Raw genomic sequence first — 24,352 nt, 5'->3', positions numbered from 1 at the left:
GATCACCAAGTGATGCACAAACTAGGGTTGAGGTATAGGCTTAGGTTATGGATATGAATTGATACCATAATGGATTTTCTAGGGTTTAGTTTTCCCCTCACTATTGATAAGGTTCTTGTATCTAAGCACTACTAGAGTTGTCACAAGTACTTGGCTAGGCAAGGTTTTAGTATAATGCCATTACTCCTCTACTCATGATATTAGAACTAGTTTTAGGGTTGCTACTGATATCCCTATGATTTCATGTGCTGGATTATATCTGCTTATCATACTAGGTTTAACTTATGGCTTATTCTCCTATTTCTCCAAAGCATGATCATGGCATTATCATGATCCACTTATTCTTAATAGCTCCTTTCTTAAAGTTCTTAGGGTTAATGATTATTACTAAGATGTGATGATCAAAGGTTTGGCTTTCTAAAGTATTACTAGAAGTACTTGGATATGGTTATACCAATTACCCCTCTCACTCCCCAAGGTATTGGGTTATAATCCATGGTTCTACTCAAGGAATGATGATGTGATTATCTAAATATGTGGTTTCCGTAAGAATTCTACCTTGTTATCTTTTGTAGCTTGTTCTTCAGAAATTCTGATAAACCTGCATCTTGTGAATGATTTTATGCTTGTGGGTGAGTCACTATATCATATGTGATTGTATTTATATTGTAATTGGGATCAAAATGTCAAAGACAAGGATTATACCCCAATTTTGAATGATGATGTTTTATTTCACCAAGGCATGATCATATGAGCTTCAAAATACTCATAGTTTATTTTATTCAAATAGTTTGAACTATAATTTGTAATGTAAACGAATTTAGTTTTGTGATATTCCACATATTTAATAAGTTATGAATAAAATCAGAATGTGTGGATTTTATGCACTTAGGTCCTTGTGTTTTACCATATCTGGTAATAAGTTTTAAAGTGAATTCAATTATACCTCAAGGTAGTTTCTTAACTTTTAAGTATTAATAATTTAGAGTTTGTTTCTTATCTCTTTGATGGGTATAAACCTCTCCCATCTCTAGGGTTTAATGATAAGCTTGTGTTGGTGTTAAATTCAAAAGTTTGGTTCAAGAAATACCATGAGACTCATGGTAGGACTATTTATTTGTTTAAGACATGGAAAAGATAAGTTAAGAATAGTTTGTCCATTTATTGTTACTTGATTTCCAATTGAATAGATGTTCATATGTTATGGTAAAGAATACCCTGTTATGATCTTTGATAAGATCAAGTAATTAATCCTTGATTAATGTGTTGTTCTGTTAGTTTTAGTTCCATTTGATCTAACCCTTTAGATCAAATCATCTCTACCCAAAACAAGGTTTTAGCAAAGGTCACATTGAGGTTTATAGCACTTGGCTCGATGATCTACTTCAATTCCATCAAGGTCAAGTGAAACTTCAGTTACTGTGACAGGTTTTACTTGAAAGCGCGAAAATTTCCCGGATTTTCTATGCATGAATGCAATGCACACATCTGTTTCCTATATTTTTGTAACCCCAAAGCCTAGGATATTACAGATATTCCCAGATGCGATAATCAGATCTCAATCGAACAACAACGAACTTTGTGGGAGGAAATCGAGATATTCGTAGATCACACGTACGCACACCGGCATCTTGCGTAGTCGAGCTCTGGACCGCAGCGTAGCAATCGGAGTTCAATAATGCCCGCCGCCTACTGAAGCTTTCATGGAGAGGTGGAGAAGTTAAAAAGAAAGTGTGGGCAGGTCGGCGATAAAACAGGATTATTTAGCTCGTTTATGGTGGTGCGCACCTATCAGAGAGACGTTCTTAAGCAGCTTCCTAGGATGGATGCACATCAGAGGTTCTGTAAGATCCATGGTGTAAGATTATGTGCCTCAATCCATCTACCGTGACATTACTTCTTGTCAGACTTGACTGCCACCTACCACGGGACTAATATGTGCCGGTATCAAGTGTAGAATGGCGCATAATTTTCAACCCCCTTGATAGCCGTCGAGAAAAAATAGCATGCGCGAGCCAAAAAGCTTTTGCAGCCGGCTATGATTTGTGCCATCAAAAACATCCGCCAGGTAAGGGTGGATTTTTTGTAGTGTAAGGAGCTAATGGTGGAGGGTGGTCGGCCGGATTGGGGCTGGTTGTGGCGATCTCCTGATCTCACATCTAGTCCTAGCAGCGAGTTGGAGATGCACGACTGCCGGTGAAAACCGTGCTTTGATCCTGGTTGTGGCGGGCGATGGTGACGTCACACGTCGTATTCTTCTTGAAGGCATTGTCGTTGCAGTCTGTGTCTTCTCACTCGTGCTGCTCCGGGGGAAACCCTGGATCCGGGTCTCCCGGATCGGATGATGACGGTGCTTCCTGCGTTGTTCTACCTCTTGAGGCATCATTTTTGGAGCAGCTGCTGGATGGAGGTGGATCTTGGTGGAGTGGTGTTCATCTACCACGTTGACGTCGATGATTCTCGGTGGCGTGGAGCTGCAGGGTATCGAAGACGGGCGCGGACTGCTGGACGCGTGCAGGATGGTGGAGCTGTCTGGCGTCATGGTGACATCGACGACAGGTCTAGCAAGGTCAATGCGGTGATCCCTCTTGAAGATGGGTGTGAGGAAGACGGTGGTAGTGATTTCTGTGGCGTGTGTACTGGCGTGCGCTCAGGTTCCGCTCGACTGGTTGTGCTTCTCACCCGCCAATGGGCGGCTTGGGAAGGCATTCAGTTTTAGATGAAGTGTGTTGGTGTATTGTCAGGGTAATGGACCTCTTCATGGTCAACCCCTTCATCGCTCTTGTAGGCATAGCGAGTTGTCGCTGGAAAGGTGGCTTCCGAGTTGATTTTTGTATCTCCCTTGTAAGGCTTTGAGAATAATTTAATTAAAAAAGTTGTGTGCATCCTTTAGATGCAGAGGCTGGGGCGATGCTGCCATTTCGAAAAAAATGGTGGAGGGTGGTTATAGGTGCTTACAACCATGGTTGAAGACATTGACAACCTTCCGGTGCTAGAGATGATGGGGAAAGAGGGTGATGGAGACAAGAAGGGCAAGCCGGTGCCACGGATCTATGAGCCCTACCGTTGCCGATGTCGAAGATGAGAGGCTTATTGAGCCGGTGTGTGAGGTCTGCAAAGTTGGAGCAACATGTATAACACATCTAAATCGCTTCCGCCTCCATTACCACCGAGAGGAAAAGTGAGGATGAATTTGTTTTCCGCTAGTGGTGACCGTGTAAGAGGGCGATACATTTCACGCCAAACCACAGAACCAATTTTTCCGCTCCCGCCATGACCAAACTTGCTGCCTAGGCCCCCGGGCACGACGTTCCTCTCTTTACGCATTTCAGCACCTAACTAAGTGGAAACGCTTGATTCATACATTTATCTCGAGCCTAGTCTGATGTTGCTTTAAGTTTCGTGCCAACCTAAAATGCAGAAGTCCGAGGCAACAAAATGAGCGACTTTTAGCTCTGTGGAGCCGGAAAACGGGTGGGAAAATAACCGAATAGGCCCCAAGGCTACAATGAATATCGGTGGTGTGCCATGGGTGTTAAGGGTTTATGTAAGGCCCACAGGGGCATATCACCTGGCAAAGAGAATGACCTCATATTGGGCGACATTGCATAGCCAAGTTAGCGTGGCATACATAATCTATGTGAAACTGATAAAGGAGGATTATTCGGGATCAATCTACACCCTGTGTTTTCTGTCTACAAATATTTTAGCCGTTAGTGTAGCGTCCATGATTTTTTTTTGTACCAGGAAAGGTTGTACGGGTATGTTTTGTTCCCACCCAATTCTAGCCCTACCAATTTTTTGGTACGCCCATGTCCCTACCTTGCCGTTTGCTTCGACCCCGAAAAGTTGGGTAGCCCATGAAAGCCCACGCTCTGCTGTTGAGGTTTTCACTAATCATTGGCGAAATCGGGGCGTGAAAAACCTTGCCCAATATTTTGGTGGAGCGGGTGAAGGCATGAACCAAATGTTGACTTGCATTTTTTTTCTAACTTTTCTGTGTTAATATGTTCTTAAATTGATGATATTTATGTGCAATGTTTTCTTTATGGTTAAGACTATCCACAATGGGAGTATCATAGGTAGTACTATCATGCATCTCATGCATGCAAAAAAACTGATGTGGCAGTGCAATTAAAGATGAGAGGATTGTAGATATTGTATCATAGCACGTAGTACTAAAAAATTTAATGTCAAATACATCTTATACATAGATTTGTATTGAGATTCTACAAATCAATTAATATAAAAAAATTATGATACTAGTACATGATAACATGCATCGTGGACATAGTAACATGTAATAGTATCATACACATAATACTTTTATATCATACTATGCATTGTGACTAGTCTAAGAATTGCATTTTACTTGACAAAGTCAACACCACCACCTCAATTAAGTAAATTGATGACTGCATCTCACTTTAGGTAGTCAACAGCTTCATAAAATCAACAACCGCAAGGGGGCACAACAAGGTATGCTGCCACCACAGTCTTCAAAAGACGGTGGTAGTATCCTTTCAAAACCACGAAAACAAAGACGCAACTACGAAAACTAAATTATCTACTTTGTATATCTCTTATATAGTTACTAATAGTTTCATGTCCAAATGCAGGTACATGTGCTAGATGAACTATGCCAGCAAATATACCCCCTTCGTCCATAAATAATTGACTCAACTTTGTTTAGATATAGCTATATCTGAATACGTTTTTTGAGTGTAGATACATCTGTATCTAGAAAAAGTTGACTCACTTATTTTTGAACAGAGGGGTACATAATTGATATCATACAATTTTTTGGTGCTAGTACAATTAGGCATAGATATGCTTATGTCAAGGTACTGCAGATAAAAAAAAGCTTATGCGATATTTGCAGTCAACACCGCTAGTTAGAACGAAATTGTGTGTGAAATGAGCTGAACATATGCAACAAAACAACACACGTGGTTTGCAATCAGCCAAAACACAAACGCTTGATTATGGTAACCGTTTGTGAAGACCCTCTACACCACAAACGATTTTGAGATAGAGTTGTCTGTGAAAATGAGGTTGTCACACACGGTTTGATAAATTGTGTGCGTTGTGGAGACTCATCACCCACCCCTTGCATAGTAACGGTCGGATAAATCGTGAGTGACAAACCAATTCAACTGTGTGTGAAAGCTTGTTTTCTATGAGAGATGCAAATGGTAGAGTTGCCAACCTAAGGGGAAACGAAGAGCCCAAGTGGGCTAAAGGTGCAAAGGTTAAATATGTTCAAAAAGGGCAGTGATAATACTAAGTACTTTCATCTAATCACAAATGGCAATGATAGGATAAAATATTTTTTCATCTAGAACAAGACGAGGGAATAATTGTCGGTTAGGATAATTTTAAAGTATATCTATTACTGAATATTACAAGAATTTGTTCGGCCCAGTGACCCAAAATAGTTTCAGCGATAGCATTGGTGAATCAAGATATACCGCAACTATCAGCTGAAGAAAATTCCATTGCAAAGACTGATTTCACTGAACAAAAACATGATGTTATTATGCAGATGGAAAAGAACAAAGACGGAGACCAGACTTGTTTTGGCTGAGTTCTATCAATTTTTTTGGGAAGTTGTACAAGACGAATTGATGGATATGTTCTTTAGCTTGCAACAACCGTTATTCAATCTCAACTTCGAGACGATTATTATTATCCTCAAATAATAAAATGATATTCAAATTCAACAATATCATCTTTTTTTTTTAACTTCGTGTAGGCTCTAACATATTCGCAAAATAGGGACGAAACGTATAATGAGTATAGCTTACACAATTGTTAGGCCGAACAAAACGCTTTCATGCCTAGTAGGCATAATCTGAGGGGGTGGTGATTCTCCATAAAATCATTCATGAACTTTATAGGAAGAAAATAGATGGTTTTCTGTTAAACATGAATTTTGAAAAGGATTACAATAAAATTAAATGGCTCTTTATGCAGCAAACATTGTGTATGAAACGTTTTGATCCAAAGTGGGGTGATTGGATAGATGAGATTGTACAAAGAGGATGTGTGGGCATCAGGGCCGTGATGACATAGGTCATTATTTTCAAACACAAAAATGATTACGGCAAGCGATCCTTTAGCTACCATCTTCATGTTGGCTATCCTTATTGTTCTAGCAAAAGAGGATGGCTAGGTAGGACACATCCCTCAATTAATTGTGGGATGAGTGTCCATACTATAATATGATGATGACACTATAATTTTTATGGGCCATAAGCTTTAAATATAAAATTGATCATATATATCTTTGAGCAATTATCTGGTTGAAGAGTGAGATTTTCTGCTTTGGTAAAGCTGAGAATCAGGATCTCATCCTTTTAGATATTTTGGAATACCCATTCACTTCTGTAAACCGAGAAATGCTTGGAAGACCATTTTGAAGAAAAAAACTAAGTAGTTGGGTTGCTAAACTTTTATTGTATGGTGATCGGCTAATGCTGGTTAATTTGATTCTTACAAGTTCACCCATGTTTATGTTGTCCTTCCTAGAGATACCAAAAGGAGCAAGGAAGAGACTAAATATTTTAGGTCGCATTTCTTCTGACAACAGAGTAATGACCATAAAAATGTATAGGCTAACTAAGTGGAATATCATCTGTAAACTGAAGATCCATGGTTGGTTGGGAGTCGAAGTTGTCAAACTAGAAACAAATATTTACTTATGAGGTGGCTTTTTAAACTTCCCAATGAGAAAAGAGTATGGCAAGAGAGACTTCAGAACAAGTATCTTCATCCCGGAAACTTCAACTAGATACTTCAGAACAAGTATCTCCATTTTGGAAACTTCAACTCATGTTACAACAAAACTGTCTCACCTTTATGTAATGTCAAACGAGATTCTTTTTATAGAAAGAGGATCATTCATAGTGGGTAATGGGTTCAACACTAGGTGATGTGCTTCTGTCTGAGCAATATGCAACCCTCTACAACATCTCAACAAAAAGGAGACTCAATAGCGAATGTTATGTCAGCCGCACTCAGCCTTGACGGGAAACAAATTTAAAAGTTGTCTTCATTTGGTTCAACTCCTCATGCAAGTGGAGATGTCTAAACAAAACGATGTTTTTAAATGGAGTCTAACAACGAATGGCCTCTTCACGGTTAAATCCATGTCTCTAGTCTGATTAGTGGTCACACTAGATTTCTGTGCAAATGCATATGAAAAAATAAAGTTCCACTAAAAAATAGAATTTTTATGTGGTTCCTCAACCGCAAGGTAGTTCTAACAACAGATAACTTACCAAAACGAAATTGGCAAGAAAGTAAAAAAAAAAAAGCTTCTTTGATCAAGATCAAACAATACAACATCTTATTATCTTCCACAAAAGTTTTACAGAGCATTGTTGATATGACTTTTCATATCTAACCACCATCCAATATTACAAATTTGTTACGGAATTAGTTGAGTGGTGTTGCTAAGAATGATAAAGCCCACACTGGAGTTGGTGTGTGCTTTACTATGGGCTATTTGGCATAGGTGGAGCAAGCTCTCATTTTTTGCAGGTTATACCTTTGGCTACTCATTTAACCCGCATGTAGTCCTTTCTCTAGCCGGTGGATCAGTACTAGACCATAAATATTGGGTGCAACTATTTAAAAACTAGGCCATAAATATTGGGTGCAACCATTTAAAAACAGTTGCACGGAATGTATACAACCGATGTTGATGACGGCTTGGCAGAAGAACAACATACTGAAACAAAGAAGCTTCTATGCCGCTTTGCATTTTTAGATGGCTGATACTATCAACTCTTAGTGACCCGTGAACTGTAATAAGCTGTAAAACCTCTTTTAATAATGAAATAAGAAAAGGTCATCAATCGATGTAGAGGCCAGGCTTTCCATTTTTGAAAAAAAAGTGATGTATACAAATATACAATGCATGGATTGATCTCGTTTGTGCATTTAATTTTTATTGCAATTTCATTACTACAGCTAGTATATTCTTCACTATCCTCAAGTGTAGATGTGCATGTTATTTATTCCATATTCCAACTATTCAGTAGATTGTTTATCCTTTTTAGGAGCCTCGTGGTAATCAGGAGCCGTTGCTTCCACTTTGTCTCCCTTCACTAAAGACCAACTTTATGCTGACGGAAAGCGAGTACCAACATGACACCATGCAGGCCCTGCGACGGTGAAAAGGCATCTGAAGACATACCAGTTTTTTCCTTCTCTCTCTCTCTCCATCATCTCACCTCTCCTCCTCCTGGCCTGGCCGGCCAGACCTTCTCTATCAAGTCAGTCTTCAGTGCGCAGGGAAGGAAAGCTTCAGTCTAGAGATTGTCTGCAGCCTGCACCTCTCCTTTACGCATTCCCACGGCACACACACGGATCTGCTCAAAAGATATCGAATTTAGTTCGCAGCTGGTACAGAAACTTAGGCAGCTCTACATAAACAATCGCAGGATAATAGTAGCCTCTAGTGGCTCTACACATGGTCCCAACCAAATCCATCAGGGTATTCAAGTTAGCCTGTGAATGTCACGCAACAAGTCCAGGACATATATCCAAATAATGGCAGGAAATCGCCCAAATTAAGTGAAGCAAATCCAGAAAAAAGACTTCAACTGTAGTATAGTTATTTGAAATGATTCCTGGATCTTACGTGAAGGAGACACAGCAAAACATGTGCGAGCATCACTCTTCAGATGCTCCACAAGATATCGAGAGAGAAAAGTGAATGCAAGACTAGTGAAATATGCATTGGGTCTAATCGTTTGCTAGCAATTTTATGAAATATAGTTGTAGTAGAAATTAGGAGGCCTCATTCCTTTGATACAAATGGTGTATATAAAAAAAAAATCTATGGTTTGAAGCCCTACAGAATTCTTACGAAAAATCCTATTCTTAGACAAGCCGGCCCTTGGTAGTTCAGGAGTCAGGACATGTGTGTGTATTTGTTTTTTTTCGAAAAGGAAGGTAAGGAATATACGTTGTACTGAGCTCATAGACAACAACCAGAGACGTACGTACACGCCACCGTACAAACATATCAAAAATCGTACGATATTAAAATAAATACTGCACTCACCATCATCCTGAAGACGCGCTGTAGCATATGCTGCCCACGTCTATGATGCCGCTGAGGGCTCGCAGTCCCAGCTACACCTGCATGAACCTGGCAAAACATACGTGGCCTCATGGAAAAGAAACAGATCGCGCCATGGGATCGAATAACATAATGAGGGGCATTAGCATGTGTGTCCCCTTATCTCGAGTGATCCCGTATTCAATTCCACGGGATACCGGCTCGCTCATGTGCCTGGAGGACACCAAACCTGCTTGCATTATCAGAGAGAGATTGGGCAGGTGAGCTGCATGCATGATTGAGAAATGGGAAATTAAGAACCTAAGCTGCGTGGCTACCTCCTCGTGGCCGGGGTTTAATATGCCACACTTGGGCACACCTCACAACCAACCAACCAGTGCATGCATGTTGCAGATCGCCGTACCAGCTAGTACTGCAGTAGTTACTGTGATCTAATGAATTTTGCCATTTTTCAACTAATAAGGGCATAAAATTAAGCTAACTAAAAGTATGTTAATGCCCCGGCAAATCAGATGGTTCTATTTTTCAACCTTTCTAACAGGAACCAAGGTCGAAAGGATTGAAAAACTCCGTCGTTCACAACCGCTGCTGAAGGATTCCTTGACAATTTAAAGATTAGTAGTTCTTTTGTCCGAAAAAAGATTGGATTTGGTCTTATAAATACGCAAGACCCTTCAAGCATCGTGCCTAGAAATGTCTGTCTAGCTATTCGACCCTCACAAGCACAAAAAAGCATGAAGTATCTTGAGGAGGATATCAACATGGTTTCCAAGATCATTTTGACCATTTCATCATATAAAAAAGAGTATGCATATGTTTAGATAGATCTAGTATTGTGTAGGTAGGTTAGTATTGTTCCTGTAATGATGGTAGAAAACGACCTGGATTGTGATTAAGAGGGAGTAGAGTGCATCATTTTGGTCAAAGTTTAGAATGCAATTTATAAAGTTATATAGAGTTAACTACAACTGATTCCAACTGATACCTACTGGTCAACTGTTCCCTAATTTGATCATGAAAAACTATAGAAGTACATTGTATTCTCTGTCTTTATTGCCTAGGTTTATGCGCATGTGTGCGTAGAGAAAACAACATCAGAACAGATTCTAGGGATTAGCAGGAAACATGGAGGAACTACAAGGACCAAGGGATCTTACACATAGTGGGGAAGAACTTGGGGACAAAAATCTGTATCATCCTATTCACGAACTTGTTGGAAATTGGAGAGGAGAGGAGAGGATCTATGTGAAGGTCCAATCTTGATCCTATTTCCAATTTCAGTGTTTGAATTTTTTGGCGTTTGGGAACTTGGAGCTCTCAGCTGCATAGAACAGCAGGCAGGACAAGAAAAATGACATGGCCACGTGAGATTACGATCAACAGCAATAAAATCATTTAAGTATTAAACTTTGAAGAGAAAGAATTAGAATAACAACAGGTCTAATATAAGAAATTAAGAAGGAACTGATGCAATGAACGGAGCGATTAATAATGAGATCCGTTAAATCACCGTTATGATTTGATTCTGAACAGGACCTGCTGACATAACAAACTTGGCCCCTCCTGTTTCTCCGAAGGCTGACAAACCGAATAACAACATTAATTAACATAATCACATAGATTAGTGAGCACACACACAATGTATCTAGCCATGTAATGACATGTAAAACCATGTGATCGAATGGCTGTCTCCAAAGAAGCAAGCAAAGCGACATTGATCGTTTTATCCCTAATAGTTTACGGAATCTGATACAGATCTGCCGCTAAAGTTATAACAAAACAGATCATCTTAAGGCTATGTGCTCCACTCCTCCAACACCAAGAGGTGCTTCCCATATGCCTAATGCATGGTAAAGAAGCACTAATCTCCAAACGGCATCATATATCTACCAAAAGGAGCAGAGTAATGGACAGTCGCTTTACCCCCACGCAAGCTGCCCACTGTGCCGTGCCCGGACCAGACCGGGGCAGGTTGTCCTACGCCAAAGGTTTGAATGGAAATAAAGGACAGAGATTTGGTGCACATGAGCACCAGTGATCCCTTTTCAGAAAAGTAATTAAAAATCATATTTTTAAGTTTTAGAAAAATCTGAAAATAAATCATGATGTAGTCAGTATTGTATCCCACAAACGTGTAAATTTTCAACTGAAAATAATATGTATTTTAGGCTGCACAAAAATAACAAATATGTAGATCTGAGTATAGCGATTCAAATCTCCAAAAAAATTCAGAATTTGTCATTTTTGTGTAGCTCAGAAAACAAAGCATTTGTAATTGAGATTTTATACGTTAGTGGAATACATCATTGACTACTTTTAGAATTTTTCTACATAATTTTTTGAAATATATAAATATAATTTTCGAATTTTGTAATACACTGAGAGCACTGGTGCCCATGATCCAAAAGAGCTTTTCGTATCTTACAGCCACAACTCAATTCAATTCATTGTGCGCGAGCGAGTCCAACCAAAACCAGCTCGGTTACTTTGCTTGAAGGCCTTGCCAATGCCACCTCTTAAGAGGTGGTCAGCCATGCCAATGAATGAGACAGGCCTGACAAAACCCTTGATTGTGTTGAATCTGATATCAAGAAAATGGCTGGTGCTAGCGTACTCTATAGTGCACACGGCCCATACACCTCAGATGTCACATCTCAAAAGACCACTACTACCCTGAACAAGTTATTGCCTACCAGCTACCCCAAGTGGACAATAGGTTTAAGAAGTAGCGCTAGTACCAATCTATCGGTCCCTAGGGAACCTCCATGTCTACACAAGTTACAAATGGGATGGATTCTTATTGGAAATTGAATTTCTAAACAAAGCAGGACTTTCTTGCACCATCCCAAGGCCAGATAGAAATTAGATGTCCAGCACTGCACTGCTGCACCAGAGACCTGGACTGGACCTCTACAGGTTAAAATGAAGAGTTATGGACAGTGGTCATACTACATCACATTGCATAGGCCCCAACAAACCCAGGCACATGGAGCCATGATGGGGCCTACCCTACTGCACCCCCTGGATGGCTGTGATTAGGCCACAATGGCCAGGCACCAACTTTTAAGTACCACCACCTGATCATTCCTCATCAGCTACGCTGAAACTATATATTCTAACCTCAGCACCTTTGAAGCCCTTTCACTTTGATTCTTCCTGTCTAGCTAGGTTAAATACTAGCAGTAGCACTACCCTGTTCATTTGTTCAGGATCAAATGCACCAAGTCCTCCTTGCGTAAATACCAATATATTATATGCAGACACTAACTAGACACCTCCAAGCCATGTAAAGTTCGGGAGGCTATAAATGCCTAGCTATGACATATGCATGGTTCTCACAACACACCATCGTCCTGCCTCTCCTCTCCTCTCTTCCTCTCTCCACTGCCCAACTTTTGCATAGACAAGAACATCATCTAGGTAGCTTTCCTCCAGAGCAGCAATGGCCATGCACCCTCTCTCCCAGGGGCACCCACAGGCCTGGCCATGGGGGGTAGCCATGTACACGAACCTGCACTACCACCACCAGTACGAGAGGGAGCACCTGTTCGAGAAGCCCTTGACGCCCAGTGATGTGGGCAAGCTCAACAGGCTGGTGATCCCCAAGCAGCACGCGGAGAGGTACTTCCCCCTGAACGGCGGTGACTCCCCCGGCGAGAAGGACCTGCTCCTGTCCTTCGAGGATGAGGCCGGCAAGCCATGGCGATTCCGGTACTCGTACTGGACGAGCAGCCAGAGCTACGTGCTCACCAAGGGCTGGAGCCGGTACGTCAAGGAGAAGCAGCTCGAAGCAGGAGACGTCGTGCACTTCGAGAGGGTGCGCGGCCTTGGCACCGGCGACCGGCTCTTCATCGGCTGCAGGCGCCGTGGCGAGAGCGTGCCGCCACCGCCTGTGCGTGTACCTCCACCAGCTCTGAGCGCCGGGGAGCAGCAGCCTTGGAGCCCGATGTGCTACAGCACGTCGGGATCATACCCTACCAGCCCTGCCAACTCCTACGCCTATCGCCGCTCGGTGGAGCAAGATCACAGCGACATGCTGCATGCAGGTACAGCACTCAAGAACAAAGCACTGCTGATAGCATGCAACAAAACCATCTCTTACACCATTCTCTGGTGAACTCTTGCAGGTGAGTCGCAGAGAGAGGCAGACGCCAAGAGCAGCAGCATGGCATCAGCGCCGCCGTCGAGACATCTCCGGCTGTTCGGCGTCAACCTCGACTGCGGTCCGGAGCCAGAGGCAGAAGCAACAACACCAATGTACGACTACACCCACCAGAGCCCCTACGCTGCAGTGGACATGGTGCCAACTTACTGGTGAGTGCTGTAAACATCACGAAGTTCAATTGCGTTCATTGTAGTACTACTGTTGTTCTAAACCTTGAGAATAAAATGAAAACTAAATGCCATAACTATGCTAAATACACAATTTTTTTCCATAACAGGGGCAGTTCATAAGATGATGAAGAGATCTGAATGCATGCTTGCAGGATCCTAACAACCAGCGGTGAAACTAGTTACTATATCAGCCAACTAGGCTACTAGTACTACTCTGGACTAAGTGACAGGCTTGCATTGACCCTTGGAAGGAAAAGGAAGACGAAGTGGGGAGATCCCTTGTTTCCCGGGCAATCTCCCTCCCATAGTTGCCTTTTTTTTCTATGTTTTCTTCTTCTTCTCTTCCAGAAACCCTACTGGATCATAGTACGGGGCCCTTAGCAGGTGGCAGGTTTCAGGAAACATCAGGTTGAAAAGGAGAGGGAGTGAGAGAGATAGAGATAGAGGGATGGTGGCACACATGAAAAACAAAAGGACATGCTTGCAAGCATGTATGTATGTGTCATCTGTCTGTAGTGGGTCCAAGAACAAACTATGAAGCTGATGTATCATCTCCTGCCTCCTGAAGAAACAAAGTAATATCCCCCATGGGGATTTTTGTTCTCTCCCTTGTCTAAAATCTCACCTCTTCTAGTACTGTTGTTCTACATCTCATGCAATCAAATTGGTTCAATGTTTTCAAGTCAATTCAATGCATTCACCTTACTACCTTCTCCAAAAAAAATCAATGCATCCATTCACCAAACATAAGCAATGAGTGTACGTAAATGCAATACTACAAGGCAATATAATTAATAAGGAGGGCAATGCTATAGCGAAGATTGATACGATGCCAAAGGACCATTAAAGAATTGATGTACCACAAGTGATGCCGACACCTGGGGATGTCCATGTCCTGATCTTTTACTATTCTATTAGTAGCCGGTCTCCGCCTTTTTGTTCCCTCGGGAAGGAAAGGCTCGGCAGAAGTTTTATGTGTGCAAGTGGGTTCAATTTGCCCTAGTAGGATACAAAGAAAAAGGTTGGCTAAGTTGATGGTCTAAGAGGCAAGTTTCTCAGACATAAAAAAGCCACTAGGCACCAATAATCAACAAGATTCCCGGCAGCAAGTATCAAAAGAAAAATTGGAAATCTGTCTCCTGCTTTAGTTGCCTATGTTAGAAAGGCTTTTAGTACGAGGCAAACTACAGGTTATTGTTCTGGCCGGCCGGCGAATTATTGAAAGTAGTAGATGCCTGGAGAAACATGTCCTAACTATACTGCGTGGCGCTATCAGCTCTTAACAAGGGTCAAACAGTAGCTAGCTGTATAACAATTTTTGCACTCGTGTCCTCTTGTGAAACACACACCAAAGCTAGAAAAACAAAGTAGCTGAAGGATCTAGAGTAAAACTCTCTGTTACCTAGGTCACCTAATTTCATGTAACAGCTCATCTTAGTATGCAGACTGCACAACTGCAGGTCGCCTGAGCGGTATAGAGGCAATTCTCTTCTTAATTAATAGATTGGGGCAAAGCGTTTGCCCCGTTTAAAAAAAAGCAATTGATAAATGTGGTATGGACGGATTAGAAACACGGTACTAGAGTACTGACCTGGATCAAAGAATGAATGAGATGCAGGCTTTAGAGTCATCTGAATGGAACTTGCAGCAAATTGTGGTTGTGATGATTAAACTTATATAGGTTAATGACCGTATCAACAGCAAGATATCCTGTCTGCTAGCAAGAACAGGAGCCATGTGCAGCGGGACTTTACGTAATGACAGTGAACCTTATCCGGGGCACCCCAGGGCTGCATGATTAACGCCTTTGAACACCAAATAGTTATATTAACATTAGTACAAAGAGTCATGTGAGTGCCATAATGGTAAAGTAGACCCTCACCTGGTCTACTTAACACATACCAAGAAAAAGAGATTGTCTTTTTAATGTAAAAGAATAGATTTGTCAAAGGATGCAACCACTAAGTACAAACTAATAACGTCACCCATGTAAATTATACTACAGCAAAAGCTGAAGTTTCATTTCAACGTGAAAGTCTGGGCTAGATCGGATATGAAGGTTTGGACAGTTTGGTTGCCAATACAGAGCAACAAAACTAAGCCAAATTGTGGGTTTGCCTCAATCTAGGTGCCCAAATTGGCTGTTCAGTTTCGTTAAAAAAATTAAATAAAAAAATAGCCCAAGAAAACATAATCTTACCAAATTTTGGCATCAAATTAAGCATGGACAATTCTATTCGAAGTTCCAGAGTTTGGTACTACAATGACCAGACAGCTATAACCAAGAATAAATATGACAATGCGACGAGAGTAAATCAGTAGGCGAGCAACGGAAACCACCACCGGATTAGACAACCATATGCTCGACTACCAAAGGACTGACTCAAATAATAGGCGCGTAGGGGGGCAACTCAAACTGGGCGTAGAGAATGCTATGATATACCCATCAGGCATCAGCCACAAGATCTCTTTTCCTTTACAAGAAGCTGCAACCTTCACGAAGTTCATGATGTATGGTCCACAAAATAATGGCTAACCTGATGAATGGTCCTCTCTCATATGCATTGTTTTCCCTTTCCATGGGGCCTGCTAGTGGTTCTAGCCGCCAACTTTTGTACACAAGCAGTACTTTCCTTGAGAAACAGATGTAACATGCGGGAGATGGCGAGTGGGGACTGTGCAGATGCGAAACTATGCACAGCTGGCAAGTTCGCAAGGATGTCAAATGACAAGGACAGAAATCAATTTTTAGAGAACAAGGACAGACAGCTTTACTGTATTGAATTATTGATACTAACTAGCGGTTCTGCTATGTTATACTGTAGTACACAGAGATGAAAAGATTTAGGTATGCCTCAAAATAACAACATACTAGTCTAACTAAGAAACATGACCAAGAGGATGCGACCAAAAGAGAATTAGATTAACGGAAATGGAAGTGGCAAGATCCGTCAAAAAATGTGGACAGTAAGTATCAGACAGCACATACCGTAAAAAATGGGGGATATTGTGTTTGGAGTTATTTCTAAAATAACCAATTCTTTTGTCCTTGTCATGCGAAAAGCCTAGAATGGCAGATTACTATGAATCGTGAATCGAAAGCTCACAAAAAGGTATAATTGTACAAACATACTCAGAGGGACTTGGTTCTCAATTTGAAAGTTATAACAAATAATTGCTACCGTAAATGCAACAAATATGGATTGGATTTGATGGCTACAAGAGTAATAATGCCACAAACTCTCAGTGCAAATTATGTGCAGATGCAAGATATTTAATACTATAACATAAAGAATGAACTTCTTCAGAAATAGAATATGACAGGAGCAGTGCTGGAAAAGGACATCAAGATATACCGCTTTCCGGAGTTCATCATTTTTGAAGTGGAAAGAATGATGAGATGATTCGATCATAAGGAGCTGAAACCACAATGTGCATCAGTTGGTACAGTTCTCAATAATTACACTGGTAGTGCCGAGTAAGTGGCATAGCAGGCTTCTTCAGCCACTGAAATCAGCAAGTGTCGAGGTTGGAAGAAATCCATTTCCCATGTGTATTGCTGTACGGACAGATCTTGCATCCACTCCCCATGTATATCTTTACTGGACCACCAACCAATGTGGCTCGTCATGTATGAAAAGAATACAGTGTACAAGATAGCTGACACAGTTTATTCAGTCCATCAAGTAGTTGCATCTGCATCCATTTTTATACGGAGATCAGATGATAGTGTTTATATTACATCCATTGGGCCAACAACATAACATTATTGACTTGAATGGCAAAGCTATCAAGAAATCAGTCCTGACATAGATCTTTGGTGCTGCAGTGCCACTACTGAGAGGCAATAATTTGCTACATGAAGACAGTACCACTGTTAGATAGTTGCACTCTCCATTCAGTCCAAAATCACCAAAAGTCCCCACAAGAACATGAGCCATTCTTAAAGTGGTGAAATCTATTGGTATCTCTGACAATGACTAGACGTTCGGTAATATGGGCTGCAACCTTCATGAACGAATGACAGTCTCCGCAGATCCTAAGGTTCTTGTGTATTATTATTGGCATATTAGGAGGCAAGCAAATTAAACCAAAAGCAAGTGCTAACTTCTCGCTATGGTATTTAAGCAGCTCCTCTTTTTGGTCGTCATGAACATCATGCAGATCACATTCTATTTTGGTTCTGCGAGCAATTTTTCTCATATCATCATAGATTTCCTCCAACTTATTATGTATATCTCTGATTTCTGGATGCTTTCTCTCTCCAACAACAAAGACATGAATTTTTCCCTTTGCCTCAATCCAACTCCTGCCTGGTTCTTTCTTTGCACCACTATCCTTCAAATATTTCCTTGACATCGCAACATTTTCCCAGTTCCCGCTGGCAGCATATACATTTGAGAGCAAAACATGATTACCTCCATTGTCAGGCTCAAGTTGAAAAAGCTGCTCAGCTGCTATTCTGGCTAGTCTACTGTTAGTGTAGTTCCTGCATGACCCAAGCAAAGATCCCCACATAGAGGCAGTTGGTTCAAATGGCATTTTGTGAAGCAGTTCCCAGGCCTCATCAGTCTTCCCAGATCGTCCCAGAACATCAACCATGCAAGAATAGTGAAGGACATTAGGTTCAACAGTCTGATCAGACATTAGCAGGTTAAAGTAGTGACGACCCTCTTCAACTAAACCTGCATGACTGCACACAGATAACACGGAAAGATAGGTCACTTCGTTCGGAAAAAGCTCTAACTGGTGCATTTTCTCAAACAGAATCATAGCTTCCCAAGAGTGGGCATGCCTCGAAAAACCAGCAATCATTGCATTCCATATGACAACATTCTTATGTTCCATGTAAGCGAATACTGCATAAGCTTTTTCAATCTGACCGCACCTTGCATATAAATCCACAAGGGATGCTGCCACAAACAAGTTCCCATGAAAACCACATTTCACGCTAACTGAATGCAGTTGTGTCCCTTCAATTTTTGATGCTAAGCTTGCACAAGCGCTAATGACAGCAGAAAGAGTGAATTCAGTCAATTCTACTCCTTCCCTTTGGGCACTCCGAAATAAAAACAATGCTTCTTCGTGAAGGCCATTCTGCACATATCCTGCGAACAATGAACTCCATGTAACTCCAGTCTTATCAGGCATCTTCTCAAAAACCCAGCAGGCATCCTTGATCATATTACATTTTGCATAAACATCTAGAATTGCTGTTCCAACAAAGCTATTGGAGTCCAGCGCGAGCTTGAGCGCAACAGTGTGTAATTGTCGGCATTCATTGATAGCATATTTTGCAGCACATGCACAGATTGTGCTGGATAAAGTAAATTCACTCAGCGGTGTCCCTTCCCGGTGCATTCTTGAAAAAAGCTTCAGAGCTTGTACATCCTCTCCGCTGCGTGTATATCCAGCAATCATGGTATTCCACGAGACTATGCTTCTGACAAGCATTGCATCAAAAACATAACGAGCGCAATCATTCCAGCCACATTTCGTGTACAGGTTGATTAGAATATTGCAGGTGAGAGTATCTGCAACCAGACCAAGTTGAACGGCCAGCCCATGGCAGCTTTTGCCAACCAAGAGGGACCTCCTCTTGGCACATAGTTGCATACGTTCATGGAGCGCAAACACATCAATCGAATTCCTGTCAATCCTAGCAAGCCATTTATCCTTCAGAGGATTGTTATGGCTCCACTTGCTACAGAAGAAACGAGCAGCGAGGTACAGTCCAGAGCATACTACACTCGGAGCCTTCTTAGACTTATAAATGGCAGGGTAGTTAAACCGAAATCCCATCCACGCAAGTCACCTAGTAATACATCGAGAATATTACTGAAGGAAAAAAGGAGAACTTCGCCAATCAAACTTGAACTGTTTACGGCTGTCTCACAGAAAGGACAGTTAATAAGAAAAAAAAATGCTCGGATGCTTGCCTGCTGTTAAGAGCACATCACTTCTCTGCAGGATGGCATCCACCTTTACAGCTTTCTGATGTTACAATCTCTTGAAGAAACAGAAAGTCAGCAAGAACGATCCGACATGATCCTGTAAATAAAATGCATACTGGGAATGTGATTTGTTCTGTTGGTGAACACATAAATATATCTAAAAATAGAAATATTTGATTCAAATAGGAAAAAAGAACCAGGAAATAACGACAGCTTAGATATGTCTGTCAGAGCACAAGAGCTTGCACGTAGATACTTACACCGATAGGTCTGTCGATCAGTGGGGCACCCCGTCGAACACCATCAGCGCGCGGCGCAGGCGAGCCCCGTTCTCGGCCAGATGGTGCCACCAGCCGCAGCGGAACAGTAGAAGGAGTCAGCACGCGGTCGGCGCCCACGGGAAGCGCTGGGATGAGGAGGAGAGGGGCGTCGATAACTTGGGAAGAGGGAGGCGTGGGAACGGGAGAAGGCGCGCGCACGGCGTGGCGAGGGAAGACGAAGGCTGCAACGGGCGCGTGGTGGCTCCAAGAGAAAAACGGGGACACTGTCTGCCGAAATCCTATTCGACGCCTACTGCGTCAGCTACGCGAACGCCCACGGGCTCGACGCTTGTGGGCTGGCCCAATAAGATGAGAGTTCCCTATTTCATTTATGTTTTATTTTTTCTTTCCAGTTTCCTTTTCCTCATATTATTCATTTTTAAATTTCACTGTTTATTTTATTCTTGGAATTATTTTTGTTATGTTTAATTTTCTTTCTCATTTTTCTAATATGCATGAACAACATTTGATGCTATATGAACATTTCTTATAATATTCATATTCATTTTAAAAATTTCACCATTATTATTTTTGAATTATTTCTTTGTTGTATGTTATTTTATTTCTCATTTTCTAATGCGTATGAACAACTTTTGCTAATATATTACCATCTCTTCTAATATTTTTGAACATTATTGTACGAGTTTAAGTGTCCACGCCCAAATGTGTGCCATGCGAAACTTTTCCTTTTTTTTTCCTTTGGTTTTTAACTTTTTAGGGAAGGTGGAGGGTTCCATTATATGTGGTATATAAATATTACGTTTTTGTTGTTTGTTTATTATAAGATTTTGGGCTTTGTCGGTTTAACCTCTTCTAGATTCTCATGGTAAAGGTGAAATTCTTTCAAAAGAGGACCCATAACTGGGAGAACTCCAAAGTGGAAGGGATGAATTCTCCTTCCATAGTTTTCTATCGGTCTACCTCGCCTCGCGTGGTTGACCTCGCGCCAAAATATGAAAAAGAAATGCCGAACCTATGTTTGAGTTGTAGTTTAATTTTCTACTTGTGTTGTTTAGTGTCGATGTTTCTATAAGAAAGACAACAATGTGCGCACAATTATAAATTTCGCGGCTCCCATCATGTACGAATGATGGTCATTTAAAAAAGTGGAACAAACAAATTTTGAGCGATTTCTAGGTTGAGCCATGTTAGCAAAGAATGGTTTCTCCAAAAATTAGGATAAATCCCTTACTAAAATGGTAGTGGGGCACAAACCCCTTTTGTTTAATTGAAAACATTAATATAGGAAACCAAGATTCATCATTTATACCTGGAATGCCTTCATATACTAAATGAGAAAGAGTTGAAAATAATAGACAAAAGTGGACGAATACAAAGCCAGTTCATATCACTTATGTTTCTAGTCTTTCGGAATCTCATCCAATACTAGTAAATGTCTTGTGGTCGACACTCAGGATGTTGTGGCTTTTTGGTACTGTAGATTGTTGGCCTTTGATCTTGTGTTTTCAACTTTGGTGTGGTATGTAGTTCTCATGGTTTCTTCCTTTATGATCGGAAGCTTCTTTCATGATAGCCCGGTGATGACGCAATGATTCAGCGATGTGCCTTGCAAAGCTTGTGTCCACGGCCATAGCTCTTTCCAAAATCATAGGTTCCAATAGGGCATGACTCAAGCATGCGGAGGTTCTCATAAGATAGAGTGTGCGTACGTCTATAGGGTTGAGTGTATGTAGGTATTTATAAGCATCTACGTCGGTAGTGTGTTTCACAAAAAAAAAAAGCACGCGGTGATCCACCATAAGACATGCACTAGAAAGACACAAAAAGATATTTTCCCAAGATATTACTAGGCGCTAATAGAAGTGATGCTCGAACATGGTTAAGTGGATTCCAACGAGAAACCTCAAAAAAACCCAAATATTGCTTGGGTCAAACCATAAGAAACAACAACATGAACAAAAAGCGCCGACAGAAAATAACAAACGCAACAAGAAAAAAGAACAGACAGATGCTCAAAAGGCGCCCACTCTGCCTGAGCACGACATCCGCTTGGATGCGCCGATGGATGAAACACCGGCGTGTCATAGTGATCTGATGATCACCACCCACGCCGACGAGGTTAGCCGAGAATCCCGCCCGCTTTCGTGCTTCGCTCTTTTCCATCGCCCCTTCTCCACCGAGGCGGCGCCGGCCTTTAATTTGCTCCACCGGCCGTACGTGCTCATCTGGACGTATCAATCATCCGCGCGGAGGCCATCGGCCTTTCCCTGCATCTTCCCACGGCTCGCTTTTGCAGATCGAAAGAGATGGCCATTTCGCGCGCACGGATCGACCAATCTAGCTCTGGCAACACGCCTAGTCCCGAGCTTTCACGCGACGCGACGGTGATGCAAATCAGCACCTCACTACAGGAATGGTGACAGATGCCGACAGCCAGAGTGTACGCCGACGGCTTTTTATCGGGGCCGTCGGCGTACGGCCTCGCCGGGGCAGCTCACGAGCCCGACCGTCGGCGTACAAACACCGTCGGCGTAGAGGAGGCTACGCCGAGGGCAGCCGTCGGCGTCACCTTGGCCCTCGGCGTAGCACCGGCATCGCCTCTGGCCCAGCCCGCGCCGTCGACGCCCGCTCACGGCGTCGATCGGACGCCGACGGCCACCCTCGGCATAGGGCATGGACACCCTATGCCGACGGCCACCCTCGGCATATAGTATTTTTTTATTTTTTTTATTTTTTTCCCTCTCTCATATTACTTTATAATATGTTTCTATTATTTATCTACTAGTATGAATTATGTAAAAAATGGTTCTATTTTTTAAGAATTCGTAGATGGCATATGTAGGTCCCATGCATGGGTGACGCTCTTCGCGGACGGGTCAACCGGAGCCACTAGGCCCAACATTTGCTATCGATGTACATATGGGTAGATCCGCGGGGTCCCCGCCCTACGGTTTTCCGAACCCTAACCCTAACTGTAACCCTAACTCTAACCCTAACTCTAACCCTAACTCTAACCCTAACCGTAACCCTAACTCTAGCCCTAACCCTAACCCTAGGGTTTCCACATACATTGCTAACTCTAACCCTAACCCTAACTCTAGCCCTAACCCTAACCCTAGGGTTTCCACATACATTGCTAACTCTAACCCTAACCTAACCCTAACTCTAACCCTAACCCTAGGGTTTCCACATACATTGCTAACCCTAACTATAACCCTAACGGATCACTTGGTAAAACCCTAACCCTAGGGGTCCCGCCCTAGGGTTTCCCAATAAACGAGATCACCGGAGCGTCGAATTGTTGGAAAACTTGCTTCTGCCCCTAACATACATGTACAAGTGTGATGTAAGGTTTGGCTAACCTTGGATGTACCCGGCGTTGACGATTTCCGCATAATGGGCTACCGGTTGGTAAAATCCAGGATCCGTATGTGGAAACCCCGCCATGGCTCGAACGGAGCCTATTTTATGGTAAAGTATGCCCAACCTATCGTTTCCATGTACATATGTCCTAAACAAAGCAAACTAAATAAAAAAGTCCATCGGTAAACCCTCGCACGGAGAAAGCTATAGGGGTAGATGTGTGGGGTCCCCGCCCTAGGGTTTTCCAAGTTACTGAGACCACGGAGCGTCGGAATCGCTGGAAAACTTGTGTGTGCCCACATGGCATGCACAAAAGTGATTTGAGATGGTTTTATATCCAAGGCTACCCCCAGGTGTGTCCGGCTTCTCGGACAGGGGTTCCTACACTTAGGCGGATTCTCGCATGTATAGGGGGAACTCCTCGGAGGTGAACCGGAGAGAAACTTGAGATCATATGTGATGATCCTTGTTTCCACATGTACCTATGACCTAACCAAGCTCAAATGGAGGCATATGCCCACCGGGGAGCCCCGATGGGATGCGATCAAAGGGGTAGACCGCGCGGTCAACGGAACTAGGGTTTCGTCGGAAATCGAGCATCGGATGTAGAGAATGGCCCCAAAACTTGTGTGTGTCCACATGGAATGCACAAAAGTGATTTGAGATGGTTTTATATTCAAGGCTACCCCCAGGTGTGTCCGGCTTCTCGGACGGGGGTTACTACACTTAGGCGGATTATGCATGTATAGGGGGAACTCCTCGGAGGTGAACCGGAGAGAAACTTGAGATCATATGTGATGATCCTTGTTTCCACATGTACCTATGACCTAACCAAGCTCAAATGGAGGCATATGCCCACCGGGGACCCCCGATGGGATGCGATCAAAGGGGTAGACCGCGCGGTCAACGGAACTAGGGTTTCGTCGGAAATCGAGCATCGGATGTAGAGAATGGCCCCAAAACTTGTGTGTGTCCACATGGAATGCACAAAAGTGATTTGAGATGGTTCTATATCCAAGGCTACCCCCAGGTGTGTCCGGCTTCTCGGACGGGGGTTCCTACACTTAGGCGGATTCGCATGTATAGGGGAACTCCTCGGAGTTGAACCGGAGAGAAACTTGAGATCATATGTGATGATCCTTGTTTCCAAATGTACCTATGACCTAACCAAGCTCAAATGGAGGCATATGCCCACCGGGGAGCCCCGATGGGATGCGGATCAAAGGGGTAGACCGCGCGGTCAACAGAACTAGGGTTTCGTCGGAAATCGAGCATCGGATCTAGGGAATGGCCCCAAAACTTGTGTGTGTCCACATGGAATGCAC

At 42.5% G+C, this 24,352-nt stretch overlaps 2 protein-coding genes across 2 annotated transcripts; one reads left to right on the top strand and one right to left on the bottom strand.

Moving 5' to 3' along the window:
• The first annotated feature begins 12,536 nt into the window (after positions 1-12,536).
• LOC124656244 (B3 domain-containing protein Os11g0156000-like) lies at positions 12,537-13,412 on the top strand. The gene is made up of 2 exons (XM_047195025.1): positions 12,537-13,140; positions 13,222-13,412. Exons 1-2 carry the CDS (start codon positions 12,537-12,539, stop codon positions 13,410-13,412), a joined length of 795 nt encoding a protein of 264 aa, XP_047050981.1.
• Positions 13,413-17,239: 3,827 nt separating this feature from the next.
• Positions 17,240-19,255, bottom strand: LOC124658369 (pentatricopeptide repeat-containing protein At5g04780, mitochondrial). The gene has a single exon (XM_047196718.1). The coding sequence runs from the start codon at positions 19,229-19,231 to the stop codon at positions 17,339-17,341; it is 1,893 nt and encodes a 630-aa protein (XP_047052674.1). The 5' UTR covers positions 19,232-19,255; the 3' UTR covers positions 17,240-17,338.
• Between the last annotated feature and the right edge of the window lie 5,097 nt (positions 19,256-24,352).

The sequence above is a fragment of the Lolium rigidum genome, chromosome 5 (genome assembly GCF_022539505.1).
Source record: "Lolium rigidum isolate FL_2022 chromosome 5, APGP_CSIRO_Lrig_0.1, whole genome shotgun sequence".
Lineage (NCBI taxonomy): Eukaryota > Viridiplantae > Streptophyta > Magnoliopsida > Poales > Poaceae > Lolium > Lolium rigidum.
Note: the sequence above shows the minus strand (reverse complement) of the source record. Positions and strands in the feature narration are given on the sequence as shown.